This window comes from Sinocyclocheilus anshuiensis, unplaced genomic scaffold, assembly GCF_001515605.1.
Source record: "Sinocyclocheilus anshuiensis isolate Anshui unplaced genomic scaffold, SAMN03320099.WGS_v1.1 scaffold964, whole genome shotgun sequence".
Classification (NCBI taxonomy): Eukaryota; Metazoa; Chordata; class Actinopteri; order Cypriniformes; family Cyprinidae; genus Sinocyclocheilus; species Sinocyclocheilus anshuiensis.
The window spans coordinates 785,209-802,473 of record NW_015552666.1 but is presented as its reverse complement, the minus strand read 5'-3'; the positions used below and the strand labels follow the sequence as shown (position 1 = coordinate 802,473).

At 40.1% G+C, this 17,265-nt stretch overlaps 1 protein-coding gene and 4 long non-coding RNA genes across 6 annotated transcripts in view; all 5 read left to right on the top strand.

Annotated features, from left to right (window-relative positions):
• Window positions 1-1,829, top strand: part of LOC107667307 (cuticle collagen 34-like) — a 3,505-nt gene extending 1,676 nt beyond the window's left edge. The window contains exons 3-8 of the mRNA XM_016458945.1: window positions 1,162-1,206; window positions 1,311-1,346; window positions 1,453-1,494; window positions 1,581-1,661; window positions 1,741-1,776; window positions 1,818-1,829. Coding sequence (XP_016314431.1) covers window positions 1,162-1,206; window positions 1,311-1,346; window positions 1,453-1,494; window positions 1,581-1,661; window positions 1,741-1,776; window positions 1,818-1,829 — 252 coding nt within the window. The remainder of the gene's footprint in view (window positions 1-1,161; window positions 1,207-1,310; window positions 1,347-1,452; window positions 1,495-1,580; window positions 1,662-1,740; window positions 1,777-1,817) is intronic.
• Window positions 1,830-4,797: 2,968 nt separating this feature from the next.
• On the top strand, window positions 4,798-8,910 carry LOC107667341 (uncharacterized). The gene is made up of 7 exons (XR_001631777.1): window positions 4,798-4,842; window positions 5,608-5,643; window positions 5,739-5,774; window positions 6,513-6,617; window positions 6,752-6,817; window positions 8,744-8,779; window positions 8,876-8,910. It is a non-coding gene; the product is annotated as an uncharacterized LOC107667341 (long non-coding RNA).
• Window positions 8,911-11,634: 2,724 nt separating this feature from the next.
• Window positions 11,635-13,453, top strand: LOC107667336 (uncharacterized). 2 transcript variants are annotated; one of them, XR_001631775.1, is made up of 5 exons: window positions 11,635-11,673; window positions 12,861-12,896; window positions 12,969-13,013; window positions 13,208-13,240; window positions 13,374-13,453. It is a non-coding gene; the product is annotated as an uncharacterized LOC107667336 (long non-coding RNA). The 2 variants fall into 2 exon arrangements; XR_001631776.1 differs by lacking the exon at window positions 11,635-11,673 and adding an exon at window positions 11,965-12,024.
• Window positions 13,454-15,785: 2,332 nt separating this feature from the next.
• On the top strand, window positions 15,786-16,139 carry LOC107667348 (uncharacterized). The gene is made up of 3 exons (XR_001631782.1): window positions 15,786-15,820; window positions 15,909-15,944; window positions 16,054-16,139. It is a non-coding gene; the product is annotated as an uncharacterized LOC107667348 (long non-coding RNA).
• Window positions 16,140-16,664: 525 nt separating this feature from the next.
• The window catches only part of LOC107667410 (uncharacterized), a 3,970-nt gene continuing 3,369 nt past the window's right edge, over window positions 16,665-17,265 (top strand). Inside the window, exons 1-3 of the long non-coding RNA XR_001631785.1 lie at window positions 16,665-16,786; window positions 16,952-17,023; window positions 17,170-17,205. This is a non-coding gene — a long non-coding RNA (uncharacterized LOC107667410). The remainder of the gene's footprint in view (window positions 16,787-16,951; window positions 17,024-17,169; window positions 17,206-17,265) is intronic.

Here is a 17,265-nt window from a genome sequence, read left to right as displayed (position 1 = left end):
GATACGAGAGAGGGGAGAGAGGAAAAGAAAAAAAATTATCGGTCCGGTTCCCGGACACACTGCCGCTTGGTCCTCAACCGGCTGAGAGGCTCTCACTCGCGGTGCCATGCGATGGTACTGGACATCGTTGGTGGACAGCCCACCGCTCCTCCGCCTCCTGACGGACGGCGATGGCTCCTCCTATTGAGGGCAGCCGGCAGCGAGTCCCCCGTTGCCTGCTCCTCCCCAATCATGGCGGATGGCAGCAGGCTCCGGCCTCCTGGCGAACGGGCAGACTCCTCCGCTCCCTCACGGACGGCAGCCACCCCTCCTCGACCCAGGAGCGCGGCAGCGAGCTCTCTGTCCCACCTCGTCTTCCATCGTTCCAGCACCACCGCCTCGGGCAGCCACCGGCGGTCTCTCCGCGTGTCCCTCCTCCCTCCCGGGTTTCGGCACCAATGTAACACAGTTCGTAGTCACGGGAAGAAGGAGGTGGGAACCGGCGAACATTTAAGGACTTTAATAAAATAAACACACAAAATGAAAGTAAAGCGGCAGCCCCTCACGGATGACTGCCGCACACAAAACACAAAATAAAATCCAGGCCTGGTCCTCTCTCGTCTTTCACTATCGTAGCTCCTCCTTTTATCCTTCCGGAGAGTGGTGCAGGTGTGGCTCATTATCAATTACTCCACCGGCCTCGCTCCGTTCCCACGGCTCTCGGCCCCGCCCCCCCTCGTCAAACTTTTTATCCTTCCGGAGCTCCTCCGTGGGACTCGAGACCGGTGAGTGGTGCAGGTGTCGCTTATTATCAATTACTCCACCGGCCTTGCTCCGTTCCCACGGCACTCGGCCCCGCCCCCACTCGTCACAGTCAGCAAATATAATTTCTTTTTACATCCTTTATTTGTAGTCACTATGACTTTATATCAAATAGTTCCTTGTATATAACGACCAGTAATTCTAAGAGCTCATCATATTGAAATCCAGGCCCATGACCCCAAAACTAATATTTTATTGGATAATGAATTTTATTGGATAAACAACCATACAATTAAAAACATCAACTTTGCCTTTGAATAAAACAACACTGAATCATCGCTGCACGGTATTTAGGACTATTGGGTTAGATTATTGGGTTATTTTTGTCTAGACATGTGATCAGTGCTTTGTTCTACGCAGGGTACCCCAGGTCCCACCGGACCAAGAGGCCCAAAGGGAGAGCAGGTGAAATATCAGAAGCTTCTCACTCAACGCAAATTCACACATGTTTGGACCTCCACACAAACATTGAAAGTGTCATCTAACATCTTTATTACGGGTAATTATAGGGAATACAAGGTCCCCCTGGGCCACCTGGAGATGTGGTATGTTTTAAAATCATTATCGTCTCACTGTACTTTTTTCTACACCCCCTGTTTATTTAAATAACCTGCTGTTTTTGAAATCTTTTGAATTTGTTCTTTTTGTTAGACAACTGGAGAGAAACAGCTGAAAGGTGACAGAGGAGAAAAGGTACAGTAAAATGTTCATAGTTTTTAAATTCTGTCTATCATGCGTATTCTGGTTTTGTCGTTGTGATACTCTTGTTCTAACACCAGGGAGAGGCAGGTGACCCAGGGGAGCACGGGGCTAAAGGTCAAAAGGGTGAACCAGGAGCTTCAGGCTCGCCAGGACCAAGCGTAAGTCAGTATGGTGATCAGACAGTACGACAGTAATTGAGAATAATGTGATTTGTATCTTAACCTATTTGTTGTTTAGGGTCCTGAGGGGCCACGTGGGCTACCAGGAGCCAGAGTAAGAACCTCCTACTGCTTTTGTGTCTTTTATCTGTTTAGACATTTCTTTGATCTTTATGTGTATCTGTGTCTGTCTCTGGCCGCATACACACTGACTCTAAATGTGATGATACACGGGGCAAATTTTTGAGCAATGTTGCTGAGCAATGTTGCCGTCAACGGGCAACCAGGTGAGACACAGGGCCTACGACTGATCTAAAGTATCCAGATAGAAATTTGTTGCCCATTTTCAATGGGAAAGTGCCCAAGCAACATTATTTGCCCGGCAACATTGCCCCATGTATCATCACCTTAAATATGGTGATATACAGTACGTAATCCCATTCAAACACAAAGTTATTTAGGACCGTGGGAACCATATTATGCAACTGAATTCATTCTAAACATTCAGATAACTGATTTTTCATTAAATCTCCACTGTAGTACCACACCAGGAGTCATTACTTTTAATAGCAGATTGTACAACTCAGCTTTCTGTTTCTTCTAGGGTGACCCAGGGGCAGTCCAGGAGACAAGGTAAAAGAGCCAGTTTTCTTGGTTTACTGTGGGACGTTGCTTTTGCTTCTTTAAGTACCGTGTCTAGGCTGTAGATTTTTTAGACGGGTGAATTGTTTGACCTTCATGTTCCATAACAGCAAACAAGACCATTTTTGAGACCATTAACATGACCACAAGACATGAAATACAAAACATATTTAGCACAAACATTTTAAAGTTGTTAAAAATCAACTTTCTTTAAATGACAGGAATTCTGACAGGAAGTAGTATTAGCTTAAAGGTTAAGTATCTGCACTGCTTAATGCAAAGGCCGCAGGTTCAGTTTTATATATGGGTGGTATTCTTTAGGCACCTTACGATTTGATTAAATTTTGATTCAGGAAATCTGAAATCATGATGCGATTACTAAACAATATTCAGTGCTTACATTTTTCAACAGTGCCTTTCAGCCGCAAATCTTTGTAAATAAATCATGCATTTAGACCTAGAGTCTTTCCGACATATGTCGAAGCTTTGGATTGCTTAAGGGTTTTCTGTTAGAATTGACAGACATGAACAGGCCGTTGTTCTTCCAGCTCCAGAGGAACAACACTTGTTGTTATTTTCTCAAAATATTGGAAAAACCGTCATATTTTGAAGTATTTTTACAATTTAAAATAACAGTTTTCTATTTTATTATATTTTAAAAGTAATTTGTTCTTGTGATGACAAAGCAAAATTTTCAGGAGCCATTACTCCAGTCTTCCATGTCACATCAACTATCAGAAATCATGAAATCATATGCTGATTTGGTGCTCAAAAATATTTTTTTATTACTATCAATGTTGGAATCAATTGTGCTGCTTCATATTTTTGTCGAAACTGTAATAGCATAGAAGCATATCAGCATAGAAAAGAAAGTTCAGAAGAACAGCATTTATTTGAAAAAAATTTTTTGTAACAGTGTCAGTATTTACTGTCACTTTTGATAAATTTAATGCATCCTTGCTAAATAAAAGTATTAATTTCTTTAAAAAATATCTTACTGACCCCAAACATTTGAACGGATGCCAAGTAGACGTAACCTGCAATGAATTTTATAGAAAGAGGATTGTGATGTCTGAACAAGGAATTGAACACCTTGTTTCAGCAGTGCAATTTTTACCGTCAATTACTGTTTGAATGAGGCATCTATAAAGTAAGCAGCTTCCTTAAATATCTCTTCAAAAGCAGGTGTAAGCACCCCTGCAAAAATCATTCTATTTTAGAGTGCAGCAATGACAATATTTTGAAAAGTGAGTGTCATACAGTGGTAGACAGCTGAAAAATGGCTGAAGTGGTAAAACTGGCTGCAGTAATCAGTGTAAGGTATAAATATAACTGCTTAGTCATGGATCTCTCTATACTGCAGAAGCTGTGACACACTTCATTATGTCAGGTTTTACCTCGTGGGGTTTTAAATAGCAGGTCTTACTAGCGCTGCAATTATTTGGTATTGGCTGTCTGCGAGACTGTTTAATCTTTGTCTAACATTTGTGCTACAGAACTGAAACAAGGTTTTGTTTAATAGTTGGAGGAAATGAGAAAACAAGATCTCACTGATGTCTCGAGGAATATTGTAAACCATGTTGTGGCTTTCTACAACAGACGTATAGCCAATTAATTGGTGTCTGACCCTTGACATATACTTGTACCAGTCCTCATCTAATTTATCCTTTTGATCTCTGTTCCTTTCATAATCATTGTGTAGGTTTTTAGACTGGCTTCATTGATTTTATTACATTAATTAAGCTGATGACTGCTGCTTTTGGCATGCATATGTGTGATGCTTTCAGAAAGGTGTTATTAGTGACAAAGATTGGATCTATCAGTCAACCCATTCGAATTATTATTCATTTAAGTTGGTGACGACTCCACTCAAAATCAATTTAAATTTTCTCAGCATTATGTTGATTGTTTTGTGTATTTACAGTGTGTGTGTGCCACAGACTAGTTAATGTGGATTGTTTCTGTATATGTGTGCATGCGTGTGCAGGGAGAAAGAGGAGCGGCTGGATTGGATGGACGACCCGGTCAGGATGGGAAACCTGGGCCGCCTGGAGCTCCTGGATTACGGGTCAGATAATAACTTCAATCCTTGCATCAGCTTCATATTCAAAGGATCTTCTATCAATCTGAATCCTTAATGTTTTTGGTTTTGTAGGGTGACCCAGGAAAACAAGGGGATCCTGGAAGAGATGTGAGTACTCCTGTCCCTCCGTATGTCAAATCATCTGTTTGTTGCATCATGATGTTGCCACTGTTTGCTGCAACAAATCAATCCAGTTTTTAATCTGTTTAACATTTAATTGTTGTTTTCTAGGGCTTGGCGGGACTAAGAGTGCCTCAGGGGCCTCCAGGACCACCTGGGCCCCCAAGGAGCTAATGGCACACCTGTGAGTAATATCACAGCTTAATCTGTGAAAATCATTTATCCATGCAAATTCCCATACTGGAGCATAAGCACGTTATCACATCAAAATAACGTTATGCTTTATTTCAGGGCAAAGCAGGGGAGGATGGGAAACCAGGACTGCCTGGAAAACCTGTAAGTAATGCTGTAATCTTAATGAAAAACCAACATCCTTTCAGAAACATTTGAATCTACTGTAAATGCAACATTTTTGTAAAATATTCTCACATATTGATATATTCAACAACCTAATTGTAATATCAGTAGCATGTGTTAATTTCCAAGCCAGCACTTGGTACTTTAAATCCTGAGGCCTTTTTTAAATTTTTTTTATCAAGGCACAATCTAGAATGCAGCATGCAAACTCTCGTTCCAGTTTAGTAACCATACCACAGTCCTTGTCCTCCATAAATGAGACGATTAAATCCTGCTGATAATAAATCTCCCTCTTAGTAGCCTAATGAGCTTTCAGTGGGAGGTAACTCTGACTAATAAATGCTTTATAGTTAAAATATGTGAGGAGTTTCAGTCAGCCGTGTACTAAAGTTTGGTTAACCTGACTCATATAGATTACTCCACTGGAGCTGAGCTTACGCAAAACCCGCTCGTCCTGCAGTTTCTTCTCATTTACTGATCACAGCCCTGAACCAGCTGTGGTAATTGCAGGAGCTATATTGGGCTGGATGGCACCCGTCATATATCTGTAATACGAGGCTGCGTGTCGCACGAAGCTTTTAGAAGAGAAATTACTGCTAGAATGAGTCGCACAAAATTACAAGAGTTCTCATACCAAAACAGGAAGAGCTGATTACAGGAAGACTTGATTACAGAAATGATGAAAATGTGCCTCGCTCTCATCCAGATGTCTGTGTTTAATGCCTCGTGCCTCATCTTTTTCAGGGCGAGGATGGCGTGCCAGGAGAGGATGGTCGAAAGGTAATAAAACACCTATTGGTGAAAACTTGTGTATGATTACATTGTAATTTTTGATAATTAGCCTCTGATCGAATCTGGTTATGCCTTCTTTGCAGGGAGATAAAGGAGAGCCTGGGCCCACTGGAAGAGATGTGAGTCTCTTTGTCTTTATCTTCCTGATCATCCTGTTCTCACTCTCTTCCTGCCTTTCACAACACAAGACAAGTCCATCACAGCTTATCATACTCCGCACTACATAACACTTTCAAAATGTACATTTTACAGCTTCTCTGACAGCTATGTTACGGAAAATGTTATTTTTTACCATTTTGTGAATTTCATTCACTACATGGCATCAAAAGTAAGCATGTAACTTATAAAGGCTTGTAAAGGCTGTTCTTGTTTGTAAGTGTCGGCTGTTTCATTTTGTACTCCTTACTGTACCTGCTGTTTTCTTCTCTGTGATTTGTGGCCACATTTGACTCGGTGTACTCAGATTTTGTTGTTTTCTGTGATTCAGTCCATGTCATTATATCTCTTTGCCCTTTTTACTCGCTTTTTGCTATTTGTCTGTCTTGCACAGTTAATTTTCCCATCAGCACAAATCAGATTTGTTGTTAAATGGATGTTTTCAATCATAGAAACACACTCGCAAACATACACACACACACACACACACACACACACACTCACCCACATTTTAAATGCATGGATGCTCTTCTTCCTGTGCTTGATGCTGAGTGCAGTCAGTAGTTGAGTCAGCAGCCTTATAGGAGAAACTCTTCATTGATGAGTTTATTTGATGTGCAAATTTATGCCCATTAATTAAGAAATTAATTTGTATCATGGTTATTTCTCTCATCTCCCTCTCTCTCTCTGTTTATCCTCAGGGTCGAGATGGGTTGAAAGGTGATCAGGGCATTGCAGGACTTATTGGCCCTCAAGGTCCCATTGGACCCCCTGGAGTTCCTGGAAATGTCGGACCACCAGGACCTGTGCGTTTGTGTTTGTGCATATGTTTGATTTTAAATAGACTACTCTGCTACTCTATTAATCGCATGAGAATTCTGGAGGATGCTTAATTTATGCAAAGAGCTGTATATCTCAATCTTTCAATCTTTTTTTTCAGGTGGTGTATGTTAAAGGGGAGCCAGCAACACCTATTCCAGGCCCCCAGGGCCCTCCAGGAGCCCCTGTAAGTAACACATCCCACTACTGGCTCTACAGCACCACTTACATTTTCTTCTGAAATTGGGAAAATCTTGTTTAGTTATATAATAAAGCCTAAATACATATATTTAATCACTGTTTGAATGAAATACAGACAAAATGAGAGCAGCTATGTATTGTATCTTTCATATGCAGTGTTGGGCAAGTTACTTCCAAAATGTAATACATTATATATTACTAGTTACTGTCTTTTGAAAGTAATTAGTTACATTACAATATTACTGTCTCTGAATTGTAATGTGTTACACTACTTTTGAGTTACTTTTGAGTTACTTTCACCAAAATATCCACATAAGTAAGCATTACAAAATGCCAAAATGTAGTTTATTGCTGCTCATTCTACATCCGGTGGAGGGTAATGTGGTAGGTCTATATAGCATAAAATTATAAAATCATATTTAGATACCGGTATAGGTCTACATTAATGTTACATTGTAGCCTAGTTTAGGTTAAACGCAGATAAGCACAAACCACATTATTACATTCATAAATAACACCGGTAAATAAAGCGAAATGTTATAATATACAAACAATAAACAATACCTAGTCTATATGCTATTTTGAACGGTTTCAGAAGAAAACCAGAATGAAAAATATAAGTTGCTAAACAAGCCAAAACGAATTAGGCTGGCTAATTCAATGCGAAACTGAAAGCAAATTGCGTTCTCGCGCAGCCTACCTCTCTTGTTCGGCATTAATCCAATTATACAGTGGGTACGGAAAGTATTCAGACCCCCTTCAATTTTTCACTCTTTTACAAACAATAAACACAATACCTAGCCTATAGGCTATTTTGAACGGTTTCAGAAGAAAACAAGAATGAAAAATATAAGTTGCTAAAACAAGCCAAAATGAATTAGGCTGGCTAATTCAATGCGAAACTGAAAGCAAATGGCGTTCTCGCGCAGCCTACCTCTCTCATTCGGCATTAATCCAATTAAATGTGTCCATATTTGCGATGTATTTGAATGCAAAACTATTATTTATTATGTAAACCAGGCTTACTTAACATGCTTAAAAAAACATCCTCGTCACATGAGCAAGGCTGAACGGCACGGATTGTAACTACGCAGTACGCACTATTTAAATGAACCAGTGTATCTATATGTTTGGTTGACTGTATTTTATTCTGACAGGCTGCAAGCAGCAACGTTCGCAATGCTGTATGTGTGTGCGTGAGGCGCCAGCGCGATCGAACAAACAACAAAAAAATACTCCGTCATTTTTGGTCATACAGATCATTCGAAACTGCAGTGTGTTTACTTTTGTTTCTATCATCTCGGTTTCCTTTCCGTGGACTTTTGTAGAGCGCTGCGCCACACAAATAGAACCAAACTCAGCAGCATATCTCTCAGTCTTTTCCTTTCGTTTGGTTAATCTGTTAATTAGGCCATTTAAGTCAAATATTTCGCATATTCATTCATTTTATAGACTATGATTTAATAAAAACAGATTTTGTTAATTTTAGTTAAACTTATTTGTGTTGCTTGTCTGCGCTCGTCCACCGCCTTTTTTCTCTTCTCCGACCCCGCAGCTCTCTCCGATTAGGCCATGCTTTACACTAACTCAAACATACCATGTTCAATCTGCACCAGACTTCACATGTTTAATAAAAGTGCTAGCCTGAAGACATCTACATGCCAACATCCAGTTATAATCATAGCGCCACCAGCTGGCAGCAGGAAGTTTGGCACATATAAATGACTTTGACATATTCCTCCTATATTTACCACTTATTGCATATTGCCCACTGATTGCTGTTTTCCTAAAGCCACCGGGTGGCGGTGAGCCCGGGTGCGAGGGCCCGTTCATTGCTGCTTGCAGCTTTAATATTACTTTTGTAATGCGTTACTCCCAACACTGTTCATATGTATTACTTTTTATCAATCAGGGAGTACCTGGAGTCCCAGGAGCTGCTGGACCAAGAGTAAGTTTGTCTGTGTGTGTGTGTGCGCGCAAGTAAATATGTTGTGTTTTTTTAGATATCATGATGCATGATGTTGTCATAATATGACCTTTGTAGGGGGAGAGAGGTCTGCCAGGCTTGAAAGGAGATGCGGTGAGTGTATATTTACGAATGTGTCTTTTAGTGGTCACTGCTCTCAGAGCTGACACAAGGCAGTTCTCCGCATACCTGACTGTAATAATTCAACTCTTTTGATTGACAGGGAGATCCAGGAGAGGATGGCAAACCAGGAACTGTAGTGGTGAGGAAAACGCTCACGCACACAAAGTCACACATGCATGGCTGGCAAGATGATTAATGTTGTTTTCCCCCTGTTTTGTCATAGGATGTGAAGAGAGCTTTGTCAGTACTGAGAAATTTATCAACCAGATTGACAGAGTTTGTATGTAGATGTACATGTCACCCTCTTTCCTATTCTTTGCAGGTCAGAGAACTGAAACTATTTGTTGATGACAAAAGCAATCTGGTATCAAAGTTGAGTGAATTGACAGAAGGAAAGAGGGGTGAAAAAGGAGATGTCGGACCTAGAGGCCCTCCAGGAGCAGATGTGAGTTAAAATCGTGCATATGTGAGACAGTGGTGTCTGGTAGTTGGATAGTTGGATGAGTAGTGTGTCTCGATACCTTTTGCAATGAAGACATGTTTTTACATCAACGAAAGGTGGTGTACAGATGTTACAGCGTTAAAGAAGAGACCATGGTGCTGAAGCGTATTTCTGGTTAGAAAACATCCAGCAACTCTCTGTATTTCTTCATGGTCTCATCCTCTCCTCTTCTTCCTTTTTTAAACCTAGTTCTCTCTTCCTTGCATACTGGCTTTCAGGGTGCACGAGGTCTTCCAGGTGAACGAGGTGTGAAAGGAGAGCTGGGTGAGAAAGGGCCTCCTGGCCCACAGGGTCCTCTAGGCAGGGCAATTGGAGAAAGGGGCCCAGAAGGTCCACCAGGACTGGCAGGTGAACCCGGAAAGCCAGGAATACCAGGAGTACCAGGACGAGCCGATGAACATGGAGAAGCTGGCAGACCTGGGGACAAGGTAAAGAAAAGAAGAGCATTGGTATTTTGTTACTATAGCTGTTTTACATCTTTTATGAGATACAGAGTTGATCAAAGAAAACACTTGAGATAAAGTTATTGTAGAAATTAGATTAAAATTTGTCTTTGTTGCAGGGGGAGAAGGGGCAGAAAGGGGACAGAGGGCCAGCTGTAAGTACCATTACTATAATTCATGCATGTTCATGCAAGGTCTAAAATGAACTTTACCACACTTGCTAATGGCAGTTGAATTAAAAAAATGCACCAAAAATAAAGAATTTAATAAATAAATTATGTATTTATTTGCTGGTGCATTTTCTTTCATAATATATATTTTCCATGTATGAATTGTAATTTCCGAACAGAAAAGTTTGTTCGCATTTGGTGCTTGGTGTATGTTCAAACCCTACTTTCTTGTTTTCATATGGAATAAATCTTATTTTTTTGGGTCCGGCTGGATTGCCTGGCCTAGGGGGGCCTCCAGGACCAAAGGTAAAACAAAATGAAGCTCACATTTGTAGTACACAAGTGAATGTTGAGAATTGAATGTTGTCCATTTTGTGTGTACTAACATATTGAGCGTGTGTGTTTTTTTTCTAAGGGGGATTCTGTCTCCGCTCAGAGTGGTTTGCCTGGTCCAAGGGGTCTTCCAGGCCCTCAAGGTATCAGAGGAGAGCCTGGTCCAGTAGGGTGGAATTTCTGAAAAATTTATGTGTGGCAGCATGCTACTTTATAGGTTTGTGACCTTAGTTGACAATCTGATCTGTGATTTGTCCCTCTCTCAGGGCTACACAGGTCCTCGTGGGGAAAAGGGAGAAAATGGAGCCAGTGGAGAAAGTGGAAACGATGGCCCACCAGTGAGTATACTCTTTTATTGGCCTTAACTGACAACAGAGCTTAGTCTCTATTCATTTAATTTTTACAATAAAACTATGGTACTTTTATCTTAGGGAAGTCCAGGAGAGCCAGGAAAACCATGGGCGGATGGGAAGCCGGTGAGAAACAAATTCCAGTGGCTGTGTTGCCAGTTTTTTTATTAAAATGAATTTTAATTGCTCTATGTCTAATTAATGTTGATGTTTTTGTTTGATGTGCGCTAAAGCAAGCATCTGAGTTAGTTTTGCTCATACTTATTAGACAGATACAGTAAGTATTAAACTTTGGTGTGTAACTTATCCCACACCATTTGTAGATTGTGTGCCTTGTTGTGGAGAATTGTGCTGTTACTTTTCCAAGTGATGTGATTTTTTTCAAGTGATGTCATTTTTTGTCTGGTGGACTATAAAACAGACAAACACAAACTGAATATGTAACTGATACTGAGGGACCTGAGACTTATCTGTGAACCAGAATATCATAGGGACTTTGAAAACACCCTAACAACCACCCAAGATGCCATACCAACTGCATAGCAATGTCCTTAGCACAGGCAAGCATCACCTTCCGATGATGCCTTATGCATTCCTATTATATAACAGTCATGCACATTGGTCTCCTGTAATTATGACAAACTACGGTAAGATTAGCAGAGAACGGTGAGTCCCACAAATCTCTTGCTCTCATTTGAGTCTGCTAATGTTTTGTGAATTCTGCAGAACTTTTAAGACCAGATTAAAGTTTAAGAACAGATTGCTTTTCATCACTTACTGTGATAGATATGTCAATTATGTAGTATTTTAGTAGCCATTCAGTATGAAAACATGCTGTCACAAAGAGAGTTTAGCATTAGTGGGGAAGAGGAGAGTTTTGACTCTCACTCACACATTTATTTATTCTCCTCTGAAGCAGGGTTTGAAGGGACCAGCCGGTCCGCCAGGCCTACCTGTGAGTAACAGCATTCCAACACAGCAGCCTCTCTTGGGCTTGCCAATGTAGGAAAGCCTGGGGATTTGACGCGAGTACTAGGCCTTGCTGTGAGCACTAGCTGACTTCCTTTGCCTGAGGCTCCATAGATAAACATCACAGAAGTAACAAATGCAGCACCGCTTCTATCCGCTAACCACTCTGTCTCCTCTTTTCCTCCTCCACTCCTTTTTGTAATCCCACTACCTTCAACTTCTAATTCCACTCCACTTGAAATTTGGACCATCACACCTCTCTACACTTCCTGTCCCTCCATCCCTTCCTTCCTCTCTCTAGGGCTTGCCTGGGTTCCCAGGAGTGCTGGGCAGACCAGTAGGTTTTCTTTGGCTGAGATTTTAGGCTGCTTTGCTAATATTGGGAAGGGGGCCGTCCTTGTCTCTGTAGTTTGTTTGTGTGTATTTGTGCATTTGTGTACGTCTATTAGATACTTGAGTGCGCTTGGAAGTATATATTATGTTTGATGTCTCTGTGAGCAATGTGAATATTTCATTTTTATACACTACCATTCAAAAGTTTGGGGTCTGTAAGTTTTTTTTCTTTTTTTTGAAAGAAATAATACTTTTATTTAGCAAGGACAAGTTGTTCAAAAGTGACAATAAATACATTTAATATATTGCAAAATTGTTCTATTCAAATAAATGCTGTTCTTTTTAACCTTATATTCATCAGAGATTTTTAACGAATATATTAAGCAGCACAACTGTTTTTAACAATGATAATAATAAGAAATGTTTCTTGAGCACCAAATCAGCATATTAGAATGATTTCTGAAGGATCATGTGACACAGAACTGGAAAATTCAGGTTTGCCATCACATGAATAAATGTAATTTTCAAATATAGTAAAATAGAAAACTATTTAAACTATTTTAAATTGTAATAATATTCACAATATTACTGTATTTTTGATCAAATAAATGCAGCCTTGGTGAGCATAATAGACTAACAAATATTTTACAAATCTTACCAACCCCAAACTTTGGAACAGTAGTGTATGTGCCTAATGTTTGTAGTCTTTGTCAAAAGTACAGTATACAGTATGTCTGTCCATTCAGAGCTTGTGTATGCTGTTTATATGTGCATGTGTGTATCTGTGTGCTTTATATTTGTATCAGCCTGCTATTCATATCAAATGTGTATTTTGCACAGGGGAATCCAGGAGAACCAGGAATAAGAGGACCAACTGTACGTATATTGAGTTTAATGTACATACTCAAATTAAAAATCTTTTTTCTAACCTTTGATTTGATATTTCAGGGACCGATGGGTGGAAGTGGACCCCCAGGGGCTCCTGGTGTGAAGGTTAATGCTGCATTTTATGACATGGACCATATAATTTTATTCGTTAGCAGTCATTTTAAATCTACAATAACAGCATGAACCATGTTAGCTATTTTGTCCCTATTTGTGTCCTGATTTCCTAAGCTTTGGTATTGCAGATACAAATAACATATAAAATGTGTGTATATGTACACATGTTTGTGTGTCATGTTTAGGGTGACCAAGGAGAACCAGGCATTGGAGTTCAAGTATGTTTTCCAGCTGAGTAGCGATGAACACTTTCCTTCAGGCGATTTGATACACAGCAATGTGTTTTTGGAATTACATAACTAACCCACCAGAGTTGACTCACTCTTCAATCTTTTCTCTTCATTCTTCAAGGGTCCTCCTGGACCTCAGGGCAACAGAGGGTTACCTGGACCTCTAGGCACTCCAGGAGCAATAGTAAGATAAAAACGCAATATTGGAGTCATTTCAACAGCTCAGAGGAGTTTGAACTCTCCACAGAGGTCATTAGACAATCTCTGCAGCTTCAGCTTAGAGCCTCTTCACATGCTCTGTTTCTCTGTGCCTTATTTATCCTTGACTCTCATAGTCTTCAGTTTGCCCTTGCATTTTAGAAAGCAACATGTTTTTCCTCCTTGCATAGGCCTATTTCAGCACTTAAATATCAGTGTACTGTTCAATTCAATAAATCCTGTGAGTTTTACATATGCATCTTGTTCTTATAGATAAGGGTGATTTATATTTATCTGAATAGGGATGAATGCAGCACTTTCTAATGTTTGCAGGGACCACAAGGACCTCCAGGGCTTCCAGGACAAGTGGTGAGTAAATAAACATACCAGACCAAAATAAACTATTACAGAGCATTTCAAATTACGAAAAATCCTCTATTACAGTTTTCCCTCTTCAACTAATTGGTCAAATGGCGGAGGTGAGGCAATGCATGGTTGAGTGTTCGATCAACAAAAGACAAAAAGTATCAGCTGTGAGAGAGTACTTGGCTTTGGATTTGAAAAGCAATATAGCTGTTTCACAGTGCAGTTAGAACTTTTTCTATGAGGTGCGAAAAAGATTGAAACTCAACCGCAATTCACTTTCTTGGATGGACACACTTGGTCTCGGTTGGGTGTTTGGTGCTGTTTCAGGCACAATCCAATTATTATATCGTGATACATGTATCGCATGGAAATGTAATGTTAGAGCGCCATGTACGTGAGCTCTTCAATAGATCTTCTCTCAGTGTTGTCATACTCAAATGCCAACTGAGGAGCAGCACAAAGTAGTAAAGTAAAAGACTTTAATCTAATATTTTATGACTGCTATGGATAAAAAGCTTTCTTTGATCCTCAGGTATGTTTTTACATACAAAGTTTAGACATTTTTTGACAGTCTCTATGTACTTCCCATCTAGTTAACTTCTTGGTTATTGTGTTTGCTACCCGAATTGTTTGCCAACACAAGGAGGTTTAATGTGTTTCATAACACAAAACATGTAAATTATGCTCATTTCCACAAGGTACATGCAATGATACAAGATTTTTTTTACAAATCCACCTACTGTACAACAGTAGGCCCACCTCAAATGCTTTTAGACAATATTAAAAATCAAATAACACACATTCGTGTTTAGAATAATTAATAACTCTTTAACAAAAATTCAAGCTGCCTGTTTCTGCTTTTGAATGCCTTGTTTTATAGACTTCTAATTGCATTACTATAAATGTGATTTTTATTTATTGTCTGTGATAATTGACAACATGCCACTAAGCTTTAACAATCATTTAATGTTCCTTTGTGTTTCTGATTAATAGATTTAGCTGTATGTAGCTGTACTTTTAAACCTTAAAAAAAACTGAAACTGAGTAAACATTATGTGCAAACTGTATTTTACCTCTTTTTCAGCATTCTGCCAGCTCTCTGACACAAATCCTGTGTAATTGTGCCTTATTGTGTGTGAGTTTATTTAGATATTGGCACTGATGTGCTCCATATATATATTTACCACATTTATCGACAAACTTATGACAGGACAGGGACAGGGAAGTAAACTATTGTGGCCCTTTGCACATTAAATGCCACAGGCAAAATCCATCACCTGCTTTCACTGTACAGCTGAATACTTCCAGGAGTAACTAATCTGTCAAGAGATGCCATCCACAGTTTCACCTATGATGGAAACTTTATAATATCTGAAAAATATGTACAGCATGTTCTCAGAAATGTGCAGTATTTCCTGAAAAAACATCAACGGAATAAACAGAACTGAAGCACACAGGCAGTCAATGCATCCATCCATTTGGTACAGTATCAATTCTCTTGAGGGAAATGGATGGCTTATCTGCACTGCACCATGACATAGATTGCAGATAATGGGCCATAGATTTGTTATTTCTGACATGAATATACCACATTATTAACTCAAATATTTGCTGATTGTTTAAGGGTCCTCCAGATCTGACATTGCCAGGTACAGTTGGAGAAAGAGGCCTTCCTGGATTACCGGTGAGTTTCACTCATTTTGGTTACTTATTGGAGCTTCTGTCTAATACATTCCAATGAATTTCTTTTATATGTGTATATAGGTGTATATATGTATTATATAGGTTTATATGTGTTGTTCTGGATATTTATTTATGCCTCATTATTTGTTCCCACAGTTTGCCGTCATATTCTGTCGTCAGCCATCCTTCATCATTAATGTCATTTGTATAAGTAATTCTGAATTCTCATTTCATACTACGTATTGATTTTGTTTGTGTGCCTGTTTTGTGTTTTAGGGTCCAAAAGGAGACAAAGGGCCAGCGGGGATCAAAGGAGAAAGAGTGAGTAGCGTTACTATGAAAAGAGTGTCCACTAACAAGGCAATGTACAATGTGTAGAAATAGAATTTAAAGTGGTATTTACTCACAGGGTGCTGCGGGTGATCCTGGAGATCCTGGTGAGAATGTGAGTACCTGCAGTCACTTCAGAGGCAGAACTGCCAGCAACCATCATCCATTTCATCTCCACTGTAATACATGCTTCATTTAAAGACTTTTTCACATTCATTGTTCAGGGAATGAGAGGACCATCTGGGCCCAAAGGAGTCAAAGGAGAGGCAGGTGTGGGAATACCTGGGCCTCCAGGACAATCTGGACCCATCGGCTTTAGAGTTGTTATTGAACTGTTGCTAACAGACCTCTAACCCTAAGTGTAAACTTTGGCACGTAAAGGCCCAAGTATACTTCACTTTCGGCACAGCCGAGTCCGCACAGCTTTCAAAGTATACTCAACCGCGGATGAACGTGGATGGACAAGCTCGACACATGTGCAGTACCACCTACTTGACTCGTTCTGTCTCAACATTTACCTTGCGCCTGCGCTGTTGTACGCGGACCATCCGCATGGTCACAAAAATTGGACTGCACACGGACAGTGTGTGCGGACGTCCGCAGACACTTCTGATGACAAAAATCGTGTCACAAGGACAGTGCACGGACCATTGCAGAACGCGGATGGCCGAAGTATACTTTGGGCTTAACTTATCCCACATCGTTTCTGTAAAAAACATGAATGATACCTCAAATCGACCACATAGCAATGCCCTACCAGCCGCATAATCAAACACCGAAAATGTAAAAATCTAGTGTGAATATTAAATACAATTTTTTAATCTGTTGTAGGGTTACCCTGGCTTACCAGGTCCTCCGGGCCCTCATGGACCACATGGATTGGATGGCACGCCAGGACTGGCAGGGCAGAGAGGTGAAGCAGGTCAGCCAGGACCCCCTGGACCACCAGGAGAGAGGGTTAGTAGAGTCGCCGCACATACAGAAACAAATGTACACTAAAAACAACACTTATTTAGAATTACTATCATTACATAAAGAAATAGGTTAAATACCATCATAGACAAAAACATTTACTGAATTTGGCTACATCCAATGATCGCAATTCCTCTTGGTGCTTGTAAGGGTCTACAAGGATTTATTGGCAAAGCCGGAAACCCAGGAACACTAGGAGCTGCTGGGCCCCCAGGACCCCCTGTAAGTCACAGACATGTTAAAATCAAATAATTGCATATAAGCATTTGCATTAAGGTGTTTCTTATAGCAAGTAAAATTGTGTGTGTGTGTGTGTGTGTGTGTATAATCCTCAGTGGTATTCATTGATGTCTTTATCTTCATATTAGGGTACTGCGGGCCTTCCAGGACTTAAGGGCGATAAGGTAAGTGATGTGTTGCTTGCAGGGCTTACAATTTTTAGGAGCACTCCTAATTTAAAAAAT